The 14475-nt window shown below is 46.8% G+C and overlaps 1 protein-coding gene across 1 annotated transcript in view; it reads right to left on the reverse strand.

Moving 5' to 3' along the window:
* LOC144772520 (chloride intracellular channel protein 6-like) overlaps nucleotides 1–4196 on the reverse strand; it is a 181762-nt gene extending 177566 nt beyond the window's left edge. The window contains exon 1 of the mRNA XM_078656911.1: nucleotides 2018–4196. Within this exon, the coding sequence (XP_078513037.1) occupies nucleotides 2018–3739 (1722 nt within the window). The 5' untranslated portion in view covers nucleotides 3740–4196. The remainder of the gene's footprint in view (nucleotides 1–2017) is intronic.
* Between the last annotated feature and the right edge of the window lie 10279 nt (nucleotides 4197–14475).

The raw sequence follows: 14475 nt of genomic DNA on the forward strand, positions 1-14475 counted from the left end.
TTGGTTTAGATCCATCACATGTAAGCGCATGTTGTGAATATTCTTTAAAGCCTGGATTAGTTACAGCCGTTCTGGATCTAAACTGGAGACCACAGGTGTTCTGCATCTTGATGGCAAATGGGATCAGACCGGTTGCACAACAGTTATATAAAAGAAAGTCAAGTCGTGCCCCATCCCGAAGAACAGCATGCTAAAAACAGTCAAAAAGCCATGCAGTTCACCCTGGCTGGCACTGACACCGGGGGTTTCCAGGAATCTCACCTCTGGCAGTGGTAGTGATGGAAACAAGATAATGACTACTCAGAGCACCAAGAACTGGCCTCAGTAGTGAATCGCTAGTGCCCCACACAGATTGCTGGCAACATCGGAATAGCTTAACAGGCCAGCACATTGCCCTTGACCACTGGAGTTACCATCATGCTCATATGAGTTCATGCTACATCCCCTAAAGATTGGTCAGAGGGCTAAAGTGTGACCTCGACTCAGCAATACCCGAGCTGCACCCCCACATCTGCAGTATAAAGACCCCCATACTTTGCTCAACTACCTACTGCACACTTTCAAAATGACCTTTCTCCTCATTGCCAAAGTGACCGAGCATAGCAAAGACCTTATCTTATCTTCCCATTAAATGTCTCCATTACCCAGAGAGAAACTTTGAATGCAATCTCATGTAATGCATTCCCAGCTGTTTACAGCTGAGTGCCAGGTACAGATATGCTGAAACAAGCAGGGCATCCTAGTGGGAGGTTGGGGAAACAACCAGCAAAATGCAACGCTGCACCACCACACACTATCATTACTGACATTGTAGGTTTAGTGAAACTTGGGAGGGAGTGAGTATGTGGTAGTCATGAATGGGCTTTAAAAATTATACGGGTCTTACATTTGATGCCTCTTAGTAGTCGCGCCATCCGATTATTTATGCCCATCATGTTACCAACGAGGCATTGGCAATAGTATTTTCATCTACGATGTCATGTTCCCTGTTTTTTTCTTTTTGGAGGGTTTGCACATTCATTGAATTTTGAAATCATTCTGGTAATTCAAAACATTTACTTAGTCCCTGAATGAAGATAAGGTTTGTTAGTGATTAACTTTTCCAAACATTTTCCTGCAGAGTTCTACTGCACGTTAAAGAGATTTAGGTTTGCGCTATGTAAATTAATTATGTGACATACTAAGATTATACGAAAGAATTACAGTTTTTATGGAACTGCAACTTCTAATGCTTTGAGGAAGTAACACTACAGGTACGGTAAATAATGGTAGGATGTAGTGCAAAACATAGTACTTTATCTACGTATTTTGCTGGAAAACAAAAAACATGCTTTACAAAACTGAAAAAGAGGTGGAATAGCCCTACATAAACGGCTCAGTATATTATGCTTCCTGCCTGTAGATTTACTAAACGTTTAGCAACTTGTAGCCAGGGTTTAAGCAGACAAATGAAAATTAGGCTGGACAATGATTACCTTAAAGCTGCATGCAGTAATTAAACGTATCTAGCACAATGATGTAGCAAGTAGCCTCAAAGACTGTAAATATTGGGCTTCAAAAAGAAAATTACATGGGTAAGATTCTGACAAAAAACTACAGTTCATTTAAAAATGCCAGCGTGCTTTTTGCTTATGCTTGACTTACTTTTTTTTCTTTTTCTCAAGACCACTTGATACAACAATTGTCTTTTCATCCAGCACTTGCAATGTTAACCACTAGAGCAGTTCCTATCAGTTGAAGATAGGACTTGATAATGCTCCCCACGACCAATTACAGTGCTCACACACTCAGAAATGTATTTGAACTGCAACGACCTGAAGAATAATTAGTGTAATTGCATGTGCACAGCGGCATACCTTTAGTATTGTAATTGGATTTTAGAAGCTAGTACACTACAATACATTTGACCCAATGCAATAAAGCTCAACACATTAATAACCACAAAGGCCACAGAGGTGACAAGCCGGAGTGACTTGAGGTAAGTGTCACCTAATGTAGGCTATAGAGACAGGTTTACCTTTACAAAGAGTGATATGTCGTGCTCCTGCTTGCCTGATGTGGTCACCAGAGTTACTGGGATGGCGTCCGACTCCTTCTCAGTGCCATTTTCCTGCAGAACTCCTTGTGGGTGAGTCGGTTCTGGTTCAGAAGGTGCAGCTTTCTCTACCTCTGGCGCATGTCCATTTTCACTTGCTTCTGTGATTTCTGCAATCTCATTGCTTTTTACCATCTCCACTTCTGGGAGTTCATTAGGGACCGAACCCTCAAGTTTCGTGTGATCTCCTGGCAGTGAGGCCCCTTCCACTGAGGCCTCCTCTACCCTTGTTTGATTGTCTTCTCCTTTGACTGCCTCTTCGCCTTCCCCAGTGATGCTGTCTGAGGCTTCTCCAGGCAAACCATGGATTTCCTCAGAGCTCAACGCCACCTGTGAAAGTTCTTCACTGGATGTCTCCACCTGGGTAGCCTCAAGCATGGCAGGTTCAGCAGAGGTCTCTTCCACCTGGGCTGTCTCCCCCGGTTGTTCTGTACCTTGGACGGGTTCCGTGAGAGGCTTCTGTACTGACACAGGCTCTTCCTGCGGTTCCACAACATCTGCAGGTACTTTTGGAGGCTCTTCAATCTCTGTTGGACATGCAGGAATTTCTTCTGTCTTTACAGGTTCTGCGGGTGTAAGTGCCACCTCTGTGGGCCCGCTGGGCTCTACCGCTGCCCCTGCAAGTTCCCCTGGAGATACCCCTATGTCTTCAGGTTGTTTGGGAGCCTCTGTAGTTTTTGATGGTTCCTTTATAGATTCTCCAGTCTCCGCATTCCCGTTTGTGGTTTCTCCTGCTGGTTGTCTACCTTCTTCAGGTTGCCCTACTGTGTCTTCCTGAGGTGGTTGGGGCTCATTTTTGGCTTTTGAGCTGTCCTCCACTTCCTTATCACCTTCAGCCGTGTCTCCTTCCACCTTTGTTAGTTCAGTTTGTTCCCCTGTTCCGCTGTTTCCTGCATTTTCTGGCTTTTTATCCTTCTTTTCGGCTTTTTCGTTCTCTTCTTCCTCCTCATCGCTACTTGAGCTGTCCCCGCTGCTTTCGCTGCTGCTGCTGGAGTCATCCAGGGCTACCTTTCCTTCATCCTTTACCATGGGTTCCTTGCTCTCTTCTTCACTAGGGCTCACCTCTAGTTCTGTGCCCTTTTCTGGACTGGGGGGCTCCTCCTCATGTTTTTCTTCAGATTTTACGTCGGCCTCCACTTCCACGTTCTGCTTAACCCCCTCCCCTTCTTCAGGACACGCTGCGGGCTCTGAGTCCCCTCCATGGCTGTGGGTCATCTCTCCCACTGGACTTTCCTCCTCCTTCACTGGCACTTTCCCTTCCTCCTTTGGCTCAGAGTCTACCTCAGCCTCTTCACCCCCTGGGCTGGAGGTTTTCTCCACAGACCCTTCTTCTCCCTCAACACCCACTGCCTTTTCCCTTCTCTCTTCCTCTTCAGTTGTTACTGCAGGTTCCACCACATCTCCAGGACTGGCAGTTTTCTCTTCCATGCCATTCACCACTTTCTCATTATCCTGTCTGGGGCCTGCATCGTTGTCAAGGTTTGGGTCCTTGGACTCCTTGTTTTCTGTTCCGTTCACCCCTTCATCCCCTGCAGCCTCACCTGCAGAGGCCGCTTCCATCACCTTATGCTCCCCTTCATGTCTAGGCGCCTCGCCTGCCCCCAGGGACACCTCGGTCATTCCGTTCTGGAGTGCGTCTGCCATGCTTTCCTTGCTGGCGCGAGAGAGGACCAGTGAGTACTTTTTTCGCACCTCTCTTCCTTCTCAGCCCCTTATCTCTCGTCCTGTCGCTGCCGCCGCTGCCTCTGGTGTGACTATGGCGACGGGTCCCGGCTGGGAGACGGATTAGTGATTAGCGTGATTTCCAGGCGCCTCTCTGCGCATGACCCCTGCTTAAAGCCGGCTAAACCCCCCGCGATGGGCTCAGAGTCATGCTGGGCCCTGGGCGCTGCGGGCGGCTCCGAGGGAAGGGAACAGGACCCAGGTCGACGCCCAGCTCCCGGGCGCCACTTTGGGGTCTGGGCAGGGCACGCGCCACGCCTGCACGGGTCCGGTTTCACTTTAATGCAGGAGTTAATTGATAGCGGGACAAAAACCTCACGAGGCGGGGCCGCGCGGTCGGTGTTTAGAGTGGGTTCCAGGCTAGTCCACCGACCTTGCAGCTGGGGCGCTTCGGCAAACATTCCTGGAGACCACCCTGAGAGCGGCTGCGCACGTGCGGGCTGTGCGGAGCCATGCACAGCACCGCCCGCCTCTGGCAAACAATGTTTCAAAGTTTGCAAAAAGCACGCATGGTTTCAGGCAGTGCTGCACTAGGGATTAGGTAAAGCCGACAATTTCCCCCTTTGTAATAATAACATAAAATAGCAAATGGAACAAAAAAGCACTTAAACATATTTTATATGTGTCCATAAGGTTCATAAATGATTATTCATGCAAAAGATGCATAAATTACGTTTACAATGTTGAAAAAAAAATACTTGTGTTATACATAAAATCGTATAAAAGTCCTAGATCGTGGCTCTTTCAGTATGTCCAAACCTGAAAAAGTGTCCACTATTTCTCTCTGAGAAAATAGCACTCCCTTTTTTCACACAGTATCAGCAGAAATGAAAACCATGGTTATGAAGACATTTTGATGAGATTACAGGATGTAAAACCAGCAAACAACTCAAAGATTGTACAAGCAATACAACAATTGTCTCAACTTTTCCATTACATCGCAACTCTCCAGAAGGCATAGTACCAGTAGGTCCCTTTCCCTTATTCATCACCCATGCCCTCCACCAAGGGCATCAGAGAAATTATTGACAAGCATACATTAGTGACAACTTCCCCTACGTCTCAGGGAGGGATGGGCAATAACTAGAGTTCCATACCAACACGTACACCAGGGCACCGCATAGTGCTCCGTCCCTACCGGGGTCCCTGTCACCAGGCAGATCCCCCAAAAGTGTTTAACTCCAAGCATCACAGAAAGGGCAGAGAGGTCTAGGCCCACCAGCAGGTCAGTTCCCCGTCCTGCCTGGCCTGTGCCCACACAAATAAACACCCGCCAAGTCGGCAGTCCAGTAAATCAGACCAATTTTTTTTCTAACAACCTAATTGTAGGCTTTATATTTACTAGTAGATCCAATATATGCTCTATGTTGCTATTTAGGAGGCAGGATGTTGTGGAACAATGGGATATCCATTCTGCATCACAACCCTTCAAGCAACTTACCAACACATTTAATAAACGATTTGTAGTGTCTTGATAGATCCTGGTCGCCTCATTACCCAGAAGCACTGGTCCAACTAGTAACAACCATATACGAGCTCAACACTTTGGACAACATTCTCATGATATCTTGACCGAAGCGCTGGATTTTAAGACTCGCTTCTATGATGCGGAGAATGGTCCCTTATTGGTGGCTCCCTCTAAGACACTTGTATGTGGGGATGCTACAAAATGAATAAAGAGATAACCATGGTTAGTACATTGTGTGGAGGATTTTCAGTTGCACCAGTTTAAAACCGGCTCTGATCACTGCCTCTCTAGTAGGCAACTGTGCCTCCTTCCAGTCAGGATCCTCTAATGATCCCAATGAAGTTTCCTATTGTACTTTCAGTCGACCAATACTTTCCTAGGAAAATAATCATTTGAGTGTCATTTGGCAGGGCCACTGGAATTGTGTGGCTGCAGCATTTTTCACATAACTACAGCTCTGCCACATTTGCCACATAATCAATCATATGCTGCATAAGATGCAGATTTTAACAAAAATATGTTTTTAGTTCAAGTGGTCAATAGTTACTAAAATGTAGCAACATGTGTTGCTGCACAGTGACAGGCTCTTTGCAAAGCTTAACTGGTCACCCTTTTGTTGCTTATCGCTATGTTTGGGTATAACACTCATAGTAATTATGTGCAGCCTCTGCCCAGACAGTGTTAACAAGTGTAAACATGTAAAAATAGTGAAGTAATACTATCAGACATTGTGCCACATTATGCCGCATATTTTGCCTTTTCTTGCTGCATAATTTACTCAACACTGCTGCATAAATTGACCCTCTCCTGCCGCATAATTCCAGTGGCCCTGCTCATAGGTCAAAGAGTTCACTTCCATAGGCTAGAATTGCACTCTCCTCACTGATGGAGAGTGTGGAGCATTCTGTCAAATCCAAACTCACATTGACATACTCTTCCAGTGCAAGTACCTGAAGATTTCTGAGGCACCAATATTGTACCCCTGTCACAACTAGTTATAACTAGTCAAACATTTTCATGCCTGATGGTCTGCACACATCCTTTAGTTGGACAGTTTGATAGTTCCAGTGTCAGTCCTTCAAGTCTCAGGTCTGTCATTTGGTCTTCAACTATGAGGTGCCTCCCCAGTTGGTCTAGCCCTTGATTGAGTCACAGATGTACCAGCAATCCATAGCCATATATTAGAGTACATGGGATCCACCAATGCAGGCATGCTATTCCCATCACAACACATTTTAGTAGACCTAGCAAGGATGGTTCATCCATTGGGACAAAAGCCAAGTCATTTTTTGTGGCCAATTACGGAAGCTAGTAATAATTGTGAAGTGAGGAAAGGTAACTCCTCCAGCATAAACATTTCTGCAGAGCGTCTCTAAAAAAAAATTCGGGCAAGTTTCCATCCCAGCACAGCAGCCACAGTATAGGATTAGAATTATGAAAGAATTGCATAGGAACCTAGATTGTGGCATTTTGGTATATGTTAAAGAAACTTTAAGAGCTACCATTTTATTTTTTTATTTTTTTCTGGGCAGGAGTGGGAAACCTCCCTTTAATACGAATAGCCCAGTTGGGTCAATTTCCACTTCTCAAGCCACAACGGACACACAGAGATGTTCCTGATTTCTGTTGAGTGTTGCCAACATTAATTCACCCCACAGAGTAACACTTATCCAGTGTGCAGCAGTTCCCTGACATAGGCCAAGTTGTAGGGCTATTTAGCAATTGCATTGTATGATCAATGGTTAAAACAATTAGCTGGTGTAATTTTTGTTACAGTGTTGTTTAAATGTCTACCTTTTCTGTATGTTATTTTAGATTTCTTACATGTTTTGCTCACAGCGTTTTGTGAATTGAAATGTATTTCACTCAGACATGATTGTAAATGTCTTCTCCCACATATGTCAAATAGAATGTGATTATTGACATTCATCGCTTAAGAACTATTCAGTCTTTGCTTTGGTCCGCATAAATAAATAGCGGTACACAAACTGACAGCCAGGTTGCCCCCTTTTTTATTCACTATTATACATCCTTACCTGGCGTCTCATGGACGATAATCCCCTTTTTTGCAACATTTGATTGAGAGCAGGTAGACCCGTCATGTTTAGACTCAAATGAATTGTAATTTAAAATCCTCTTTAGTGGTAAAGTCAGATTTTAAGTCACAATTCTGAAAATGACACTTTTAAGAGGTTAGCATTTTCCTGCCCGAACCATTTGTATGTCTTTGGCAGTATCCTGGGTCACATGACTGTAAATGGACCTGCTGTTGAGGTTTGTGTATTCCTGCCAGACAGTGAGATAAAGGGGACCGGGTGTATGCAGGATGGGCCATACTGCATGGATGTTGAATGCCCCAATTACATTTCAAAAAGACTTGCCTCAAACACACACAAAGGAAACTGACACTATTTTTTTGGCACCCCAAACTTCTTTGAACCTTGACAGGGGTAGGGAAGAACTTTCCAGGACCAGAGGTGGGGGTAGCCTAGAACATTTCTCCACTTCAAAGCCTGGCGAAAGGTATACATATTGGACCCTCAGAACACTTCTTCAGTACACTCCTGGACCTGTGGAAGAATTCAGAAGGACTGTCTTGGACCCCAGATGCTGCCCTGATGCTACCACGGGACCGCCCAGCTGCTAGAAGGCCTACCTTGTTGCTTCATGGGCAACTGGACTATCTCCTTGAACGGAGGACCACCAGAAGTGACTGCAAGGCTAGTTGGCTGGCCTTCTGTGTGAGCTATAGGGACATAACAAGCTCCTACGGCCTTGAACCCAATTGATTACGGGTACAAAAAGAAATGCTCACATATCCCCAGCCCAAAGATCTATCTGGAGGGGGTAGACCATCAAGAAGTGCAAACTCTCTCCTCTTTAAACCTCAGATTTTCACAAAAAGAGAACGAGGCAGAGCTTTCTCTGGCTCGGCCATTAAGATCTGGAACTCTCTCCCACCATAAGTCTGCATTATCGCCTCCATGGCTGCCTTCAAACAGGAAGTAAAAATAATCCTAATGAACAAGTTCTTGACTTAAATGGTCATGGCTCGTCTGTTTTTCTCAAAGCACCTCTGACTATGTTCTTTCTTGGTCTAACAACTGTGAAGCTCAAGGTCGTCTGATGTACCCCATTAAGTAATGTTTGTGCTCCTCTCAGTTCGCTATTGTAATAGCTATATATGGTATTCTTTGTTACCCTCTTTGCCATTTACCCTTTACTATTTCCTACCCTTCCAAAATGTGAAGCCCTCTGATACCCATCTGTGTCATGTTCGCGCTATACAAAACTTTATAAATAAAAACACTATCAAGAAGGAGGTGAAGCTCCAGTCCTACCTGGAACTTGCCTGAGTGGGTTTTCCTGATCACAAGGTCCATGGCAGCCACCAAAGAGGGCAGTCAAGAGAGCTCGTGGCAAACTGAGGGTGGGCCATCCATTGAGGAGTTCTGCAGAGCTCAGAAGGATTGTTCTACTCTTGAGGAACCGAGTAGGCAAATTGAGGACCAGACAACTGATGACCCCTCTGGAGATCACCTGATCTACTCGGAGAATGACCGCATGTATAGTGAACCTAAGGTTTCTTAGCCTGGGACAAATTGTGTGTTAGTGGCTCCCATGTATTACAGGGCTAACAACCGGGCCTGGCTCCTGATGTACCCCTGGTAGGCAACTGGGGCAAGACAAGAACACTGCCAAGCTTGCCATCCACTTTTGCTGGCCCTGTATGAGAGTGACTTCAGATGCGTTCTGCAGGTCTTGTCCCATATGCCAGGCCAGTGGTGAATCATGGGGCTCCCCTAGTTCCTCTTCCTGTCGTTGACACCCCATTTGAAATGGTGGACATAAGCATCATTGGGATCCAAGAGACCCCAAGACTGCCCTAGGCAACAGATTTATCCTGGCCTTGGTGGACCATGCCACTGGGTACCCAGAGGCCTTACCTCAGAGGACTGTGACTGCACCTGCAGTGGCCAGGTCCCTGACGGCGTTTTGTCTCTGACAGGAGAACCAAATTCATGTTTGCATACATGAATTCAATGTAGGTTGAGTGTGGGTTAACTTATAAGGTCTCCATGCCCCATCACCCCCAGGGCAATCAGCTTGTTGAGAGGTTCTACAAGACCCTTAAAGGCATGATTATTGGCCTATCAGAGCCCTTGAGGGAAAAGTGGGATGTCCACTTAACATGCCTTTTTTATGCCTAAAGGGAAGTGTCTCAGAAAGGAGTTGGGTTCTGTTCCTTTGAACTCCTGTAAGGGCAATCTGTTAAAGGGATCTCTCAGTCTTGTAAAGGAGAGGTGGGAGCAAGGAGGTATGGTCGAGGAGGCCAAGATGGCAGACACGGATTAGAAGAGCTCCACAGTGACATCCTGCAATCCAAAGCATACTCCTTAAACTGGCGGCCATTGGCCACTCTATGTGTGCGGGTGGTGTTGTCGGAGCTGAGAAAAGTACTGTGGCACTTGTGGGCTGTCTAGCGCCCCAGGGTTGAGAATTCCAGGATGTGGCCTGCGGGGGAACCACGCGGCCCGCTGGGGACTGGTGTTGAGGCGTGGATCATCAGCCCCCCTCACCTCACCTCCTCCCCTCTCTCTGCACTCTCCCCCCATACCCACAGGAGGGGGAGGGAGCAACACACTGGATGCTGCAATGGGCCCTGAGCCCACTGAAGAAACGGTCGCAGATGCCTGCCCATGGGATGTTGCCTGGGCTGCAACCCCCGGGGCCGCACGGGTTGGACTGCTGATGCTACTCTGGGAGAGGCTATGCAGGCGGTGGAGGTCACTCTGACCTGGTGAGATGCCTCTGCATAATAGTGGGTGAGTGGCGGCTGCATTTCTTACTCACCTGACCCATGTCTAGAACAGCATTGTGGTCAGGCGCACTGCCTGAGATGAAGGGGGAACCCGCGGATCTTGTGAGGAGGGACCCATATACTGCAAGGGCCTGTTAATTGCGCTGCACTTATCTGTCCAGTGCTGGGGGCAGATGGGGCAATGGACAGGTGTTACACCCCCTCCAGCAACACATGCAGTACAAATTCCAGAAGAGTCTGGGAGACCAGCTACATTAAGCCTACTTCTGATCTGGCAGCGTCTGATATGCCCCATACCGGGGGCAATACTCCTGTCATTGCCTGGCCACAAGGAGTTTCAAAGGCGCACAAAACAGCCTTACTGAGCGCTTAAAAACTGCCTTCCCTCACGGATACTTAGTGGGGGGTGTACTGTGTACTGATGACAGTCTCTGAACAATGTTTACCTAGCAGGCCCTCTTCCAAGTTTCGGATCGACCTTATCCAGCGCTCACAGGAACCTTCAACCGAATTGCTGTCCGGAGATGCTGAAGATTCCACCTTTCCTTGTGGGGCACGGAGTAAGGCTGTTCTCCGAGGTCTACGCTGGTCTAATCACCTGCTTTCCCAGGGGATCCTTCGTTTCGCTAGTCTGCCTGTGCTATGAGGTGTCATTGACAAGACAGACGTTCTGAAGGTGGCCCACATCTGGAGCACGACATCATACTCTCTCGGTGGAACTGGACCCACCACTCCAGCGATGGAGTGCCTCAGTTCAGGAACCCAACCCGCACGAACACATCCACTGACAATGGGTGATCAATGGGCTGCAGTTGGAATGGTACATTCCCCCGGTCCTACGTCAGTTTAAGGCAAACTCAATATGGTCCTAGCAACAATAAAACAGTTCTGGGAGTCCCTGGAAATTAAAACACATGCTGTAGCGACAGACCTCATGCTGGTGAGAGACGACTTTCGGAAACATTCTGACAGGGTTCATTCAACAATGGCAACTATCCAACTGCAAACAAAAGATGCGCTGTCCTGCCTACATATACTCTGCGAAAAGGTCCGAGCCCTTGTGGAACGTGCAGACGATGTCGAGGGCCGGTCACGGCAAAACATACGACTGGTGGGCCTGCTCAAAAACATGGAAGGCCATGTTGCAAAATCATATCTTAAGGCGTGGATTCACTGTTTTTCCCCCCGCTGAAGCTCTTTTGCCATTCTTCTCAATGGAGCGAGCCCAGTAGGTCCCGATGCAGAAACTTTCACTGGACCCCCACCCAGGCCCTTATGCATTACCAGGACAGAGACATGGTATTGAACAAGGCCCGCATACAGACCAATCTGGTAATTGACAATGCCAAAGTGATTATCTTCCCAGATTATACACTGGCGGTCCAAAGCAGATGCCACACTTTTTTTGCAGTCAAACGCAAGTTGAGAGAACCATCAGCCAGATTCATCAAGCCGAAATCGGCTCGCAAAGGGCCAGATTCTGATAATCTGGCCCTTTGCAAGCGCAATTTTTGCATTTGGGATTCATCATCCAAAATGCAAAAATCGCTAATTGAGAAATCGCTAAATTGCGAGGAATTGCATTTAAGGAATCTCTATTTGAGATTCCTTAAATGCAATTCATGAACCATTTTAGAATTGCGAAATCGCAATTTTTGTCCGCTATTTACCGCGAAGTCTGACTTCGTGGTAAATAGCGAAAACTTAGAAAAATGCACTTTAGTTCATTTTTCTAAGTTGTATGTTACACACACACAACATCAGTCTACATTTTCATTTCAGGGGTGCTACAGGGTGTCCTTTGGACACCCCTGGCACCCTTGAAATCGCATCTTATTTGTGATTAGCAAATTGCTATTCGCAAATAAGGAATGACTCCCCATTCATTCCTATGGGCCTTTAGGCAAATAAGGAATGACTCCCCATTCATTCCTATGGGCCATCATTCCTAAAGGCCCATAGGAATGAATGGGGAGTCATTCCTTATTTGCGATTAGCAAATTGCTAATCGCAAATAAGGAATGACTCCCCATTCCTTGAATGGGGAGTCATTCCTTATTTGCGATTAGCAATTTGCTAATCGCAAATAAGGAAGCTGTAGAAATCGCAAATAATATTGCGATTTCTACATGAATCCCGTTTTGCGAGTCTTTAATAGCGATTCCTTAATAATCGCTATTAAGGACTCGCAAAACAGGACAATGATGAATCTGGGGGTTAATGTCCAATACTCGTTCTTGTTCCTGGCTCGTCTCCTTATCCACATAGATTGTAAAGCATATTTCTTCACAGACCTAAAGGACATGTGGACTTGGACAGAGGGTCACAGACCTGCAGGAACTGATCATGGATCGGGAGCCTAGGACTAGGAGGAAGTGCTGTATACTGGTGGAAACCACAAGAGACGTAAGAAAAAGGGACTATAGGTCCCCCTGTACTTGCCCAGCTGACCAAACTTAGAAGAGGTACTGTGTCCTCTATTGCAGACAAAGTCCTTGGGAGAGGAGGACTCTGCTACCTCAGACCTCTTCAACCCGGCTCAGACACACTACCCATGGTGAACCCACAAACAGCAGACAATATCCTTTACATTCACTGTTGTAAGATTATGTGCATGTGAGTTCACTATCTCATCTTCCAGACATGGCTCTCTGAACTCTCCGGATGGACAATGTACTTACCCCCTGTATGCATTACTGGGAGGCACTGATGATTTGTTCTGTATTTTGAGGCAAGATCCATAATCCCATGGCTGACTTGGGATGTCACAAAGAAACCCCGGTGTTCTTCTCTTCCCAACACCTATGTCATTGATGAATCCTTAAATTCTCTGTCCTGGGGATACAAGGTATTTTAGTTTCTCCGGTCCCCGCTTCCCTAGGCATGCCACATAGGGGGCCTGATGGTCATCGGGCCCATTTACAACACTGTCACACATTGGATATGGCCCATATCCAAACTTGTTACGCCACCGCCCATCCCTAGACCCTTTCCTACCGATCTCTCCTTCTTGGAATGGTTGGGTGGATACATGTTGTATCCCTCTCTCTATGGTATTACATGAGTAATGTTTTTCTATGGTTGTCTTTGTTTGGTTTACTATTGGACCCTGCCGTTGATTGTTTTACTTCACTCAGGATGAGAACGGTCTCGCTCCACTGGGGGGGACCGGGCTCTCCCACACTCAATTTCCACCATGAAGACGACCACTAATATAACATAAGATGTCCGAGAGATATGTACCCCCTCCCGCTGGTATGCTGTGTGTTCATATTTACGCGGCAGACAGACACATATTACTTTTATGCAAGAATCCCACATTACCCAGATAGAGGCTCTGCTGCCATTGAAGCATCGGAGGGGGTAGGAATATTCCACTAACTACTCCACCTATGCCCTGGGGGGCTGGTGAGGATTAAGACAGTGATCGCCTTCATAGCCACACACATGATCACAGACCTGGAGGGAAGAAACCTCTTAGTGTAGGGATGACTAAGACAGCTGTTCCGCGCTACCGCAGGAGCGCCTTGCGTGTGGGTAGGTTGACAAGCTTTGGCTGCACGCATTAGAGGTTACCATACCTCACTGTGCTGCCCCACGGGAACAGACTGCGGGGCCCATTAGGGACATCTTTAGGGTCACCCCACTACTGCAGAACCCCTTGGCCTGCCCCCTTACAGACCCAGAGAGGTTGTATTTACTCTTTTTCTTTTTTTCTTCTTTTTAGTTCTATGATCACTGTGTAGTACTGATTACTTGAGGTCCTGAGGAATTGCCAATTGGGCAAGAAACATGTCGACCTGACCAGAGGGTCCGAGATAGTTCACAGTCTTTATCTCCCCTCCCACTTTTTAATCAAGGGAGTCAGCCACGCGAATAAATGTCCTTGTGAATTGACTTACCTTTTTTAATCACAATCTCTTCACGACTACACCTTCACCTTACCCCTCACATGCACACAACCATTGGCTGGAACAATAGAACTCCGACAAAGAGCGCCTATCAGGCGCCCGTCAGACATTGCAGCGCCAGTCTGACGAGGAGCAGGAGGCCAATGATGAAGCTTGACATCTAGCTCGCTGGGTGTGTGAGGCCTCTTAGTTCCAACAAGGGAGCTCCTTGCTCCCTGTCTCTGATCTCCCTATATATTACATACACACTTCTTTGGGGAACTTTGTACTTTCTGCATTCTATGTTTGATTGGACATGTACACTGGACCCCGCTAAATATTGTCCAGAATTGGTTACCCCCTTTGTATTGAATGACTAGACAGCTGCCAAGTGCTCCTATGTGCAATATACATACCCAATACTGAGCAGGCACTTTTCTTCAGCACGCTGTCCATGATCTTGGCACATTGGAGCACA

The sequence above is a fragment of the Lissotriton helveticus genome, chromosome 8, assembly GCF_964261635.1.
Source record: "Lissotriton helveticus chromosome 8, aLisHel1.1, whole genome shotgun sequence".
NCBI lineage: Eukaryota > Metazoa > Chordata > Amphibia > Caudata > Salamandridae > Lissotriton > Lissotriton helveticus.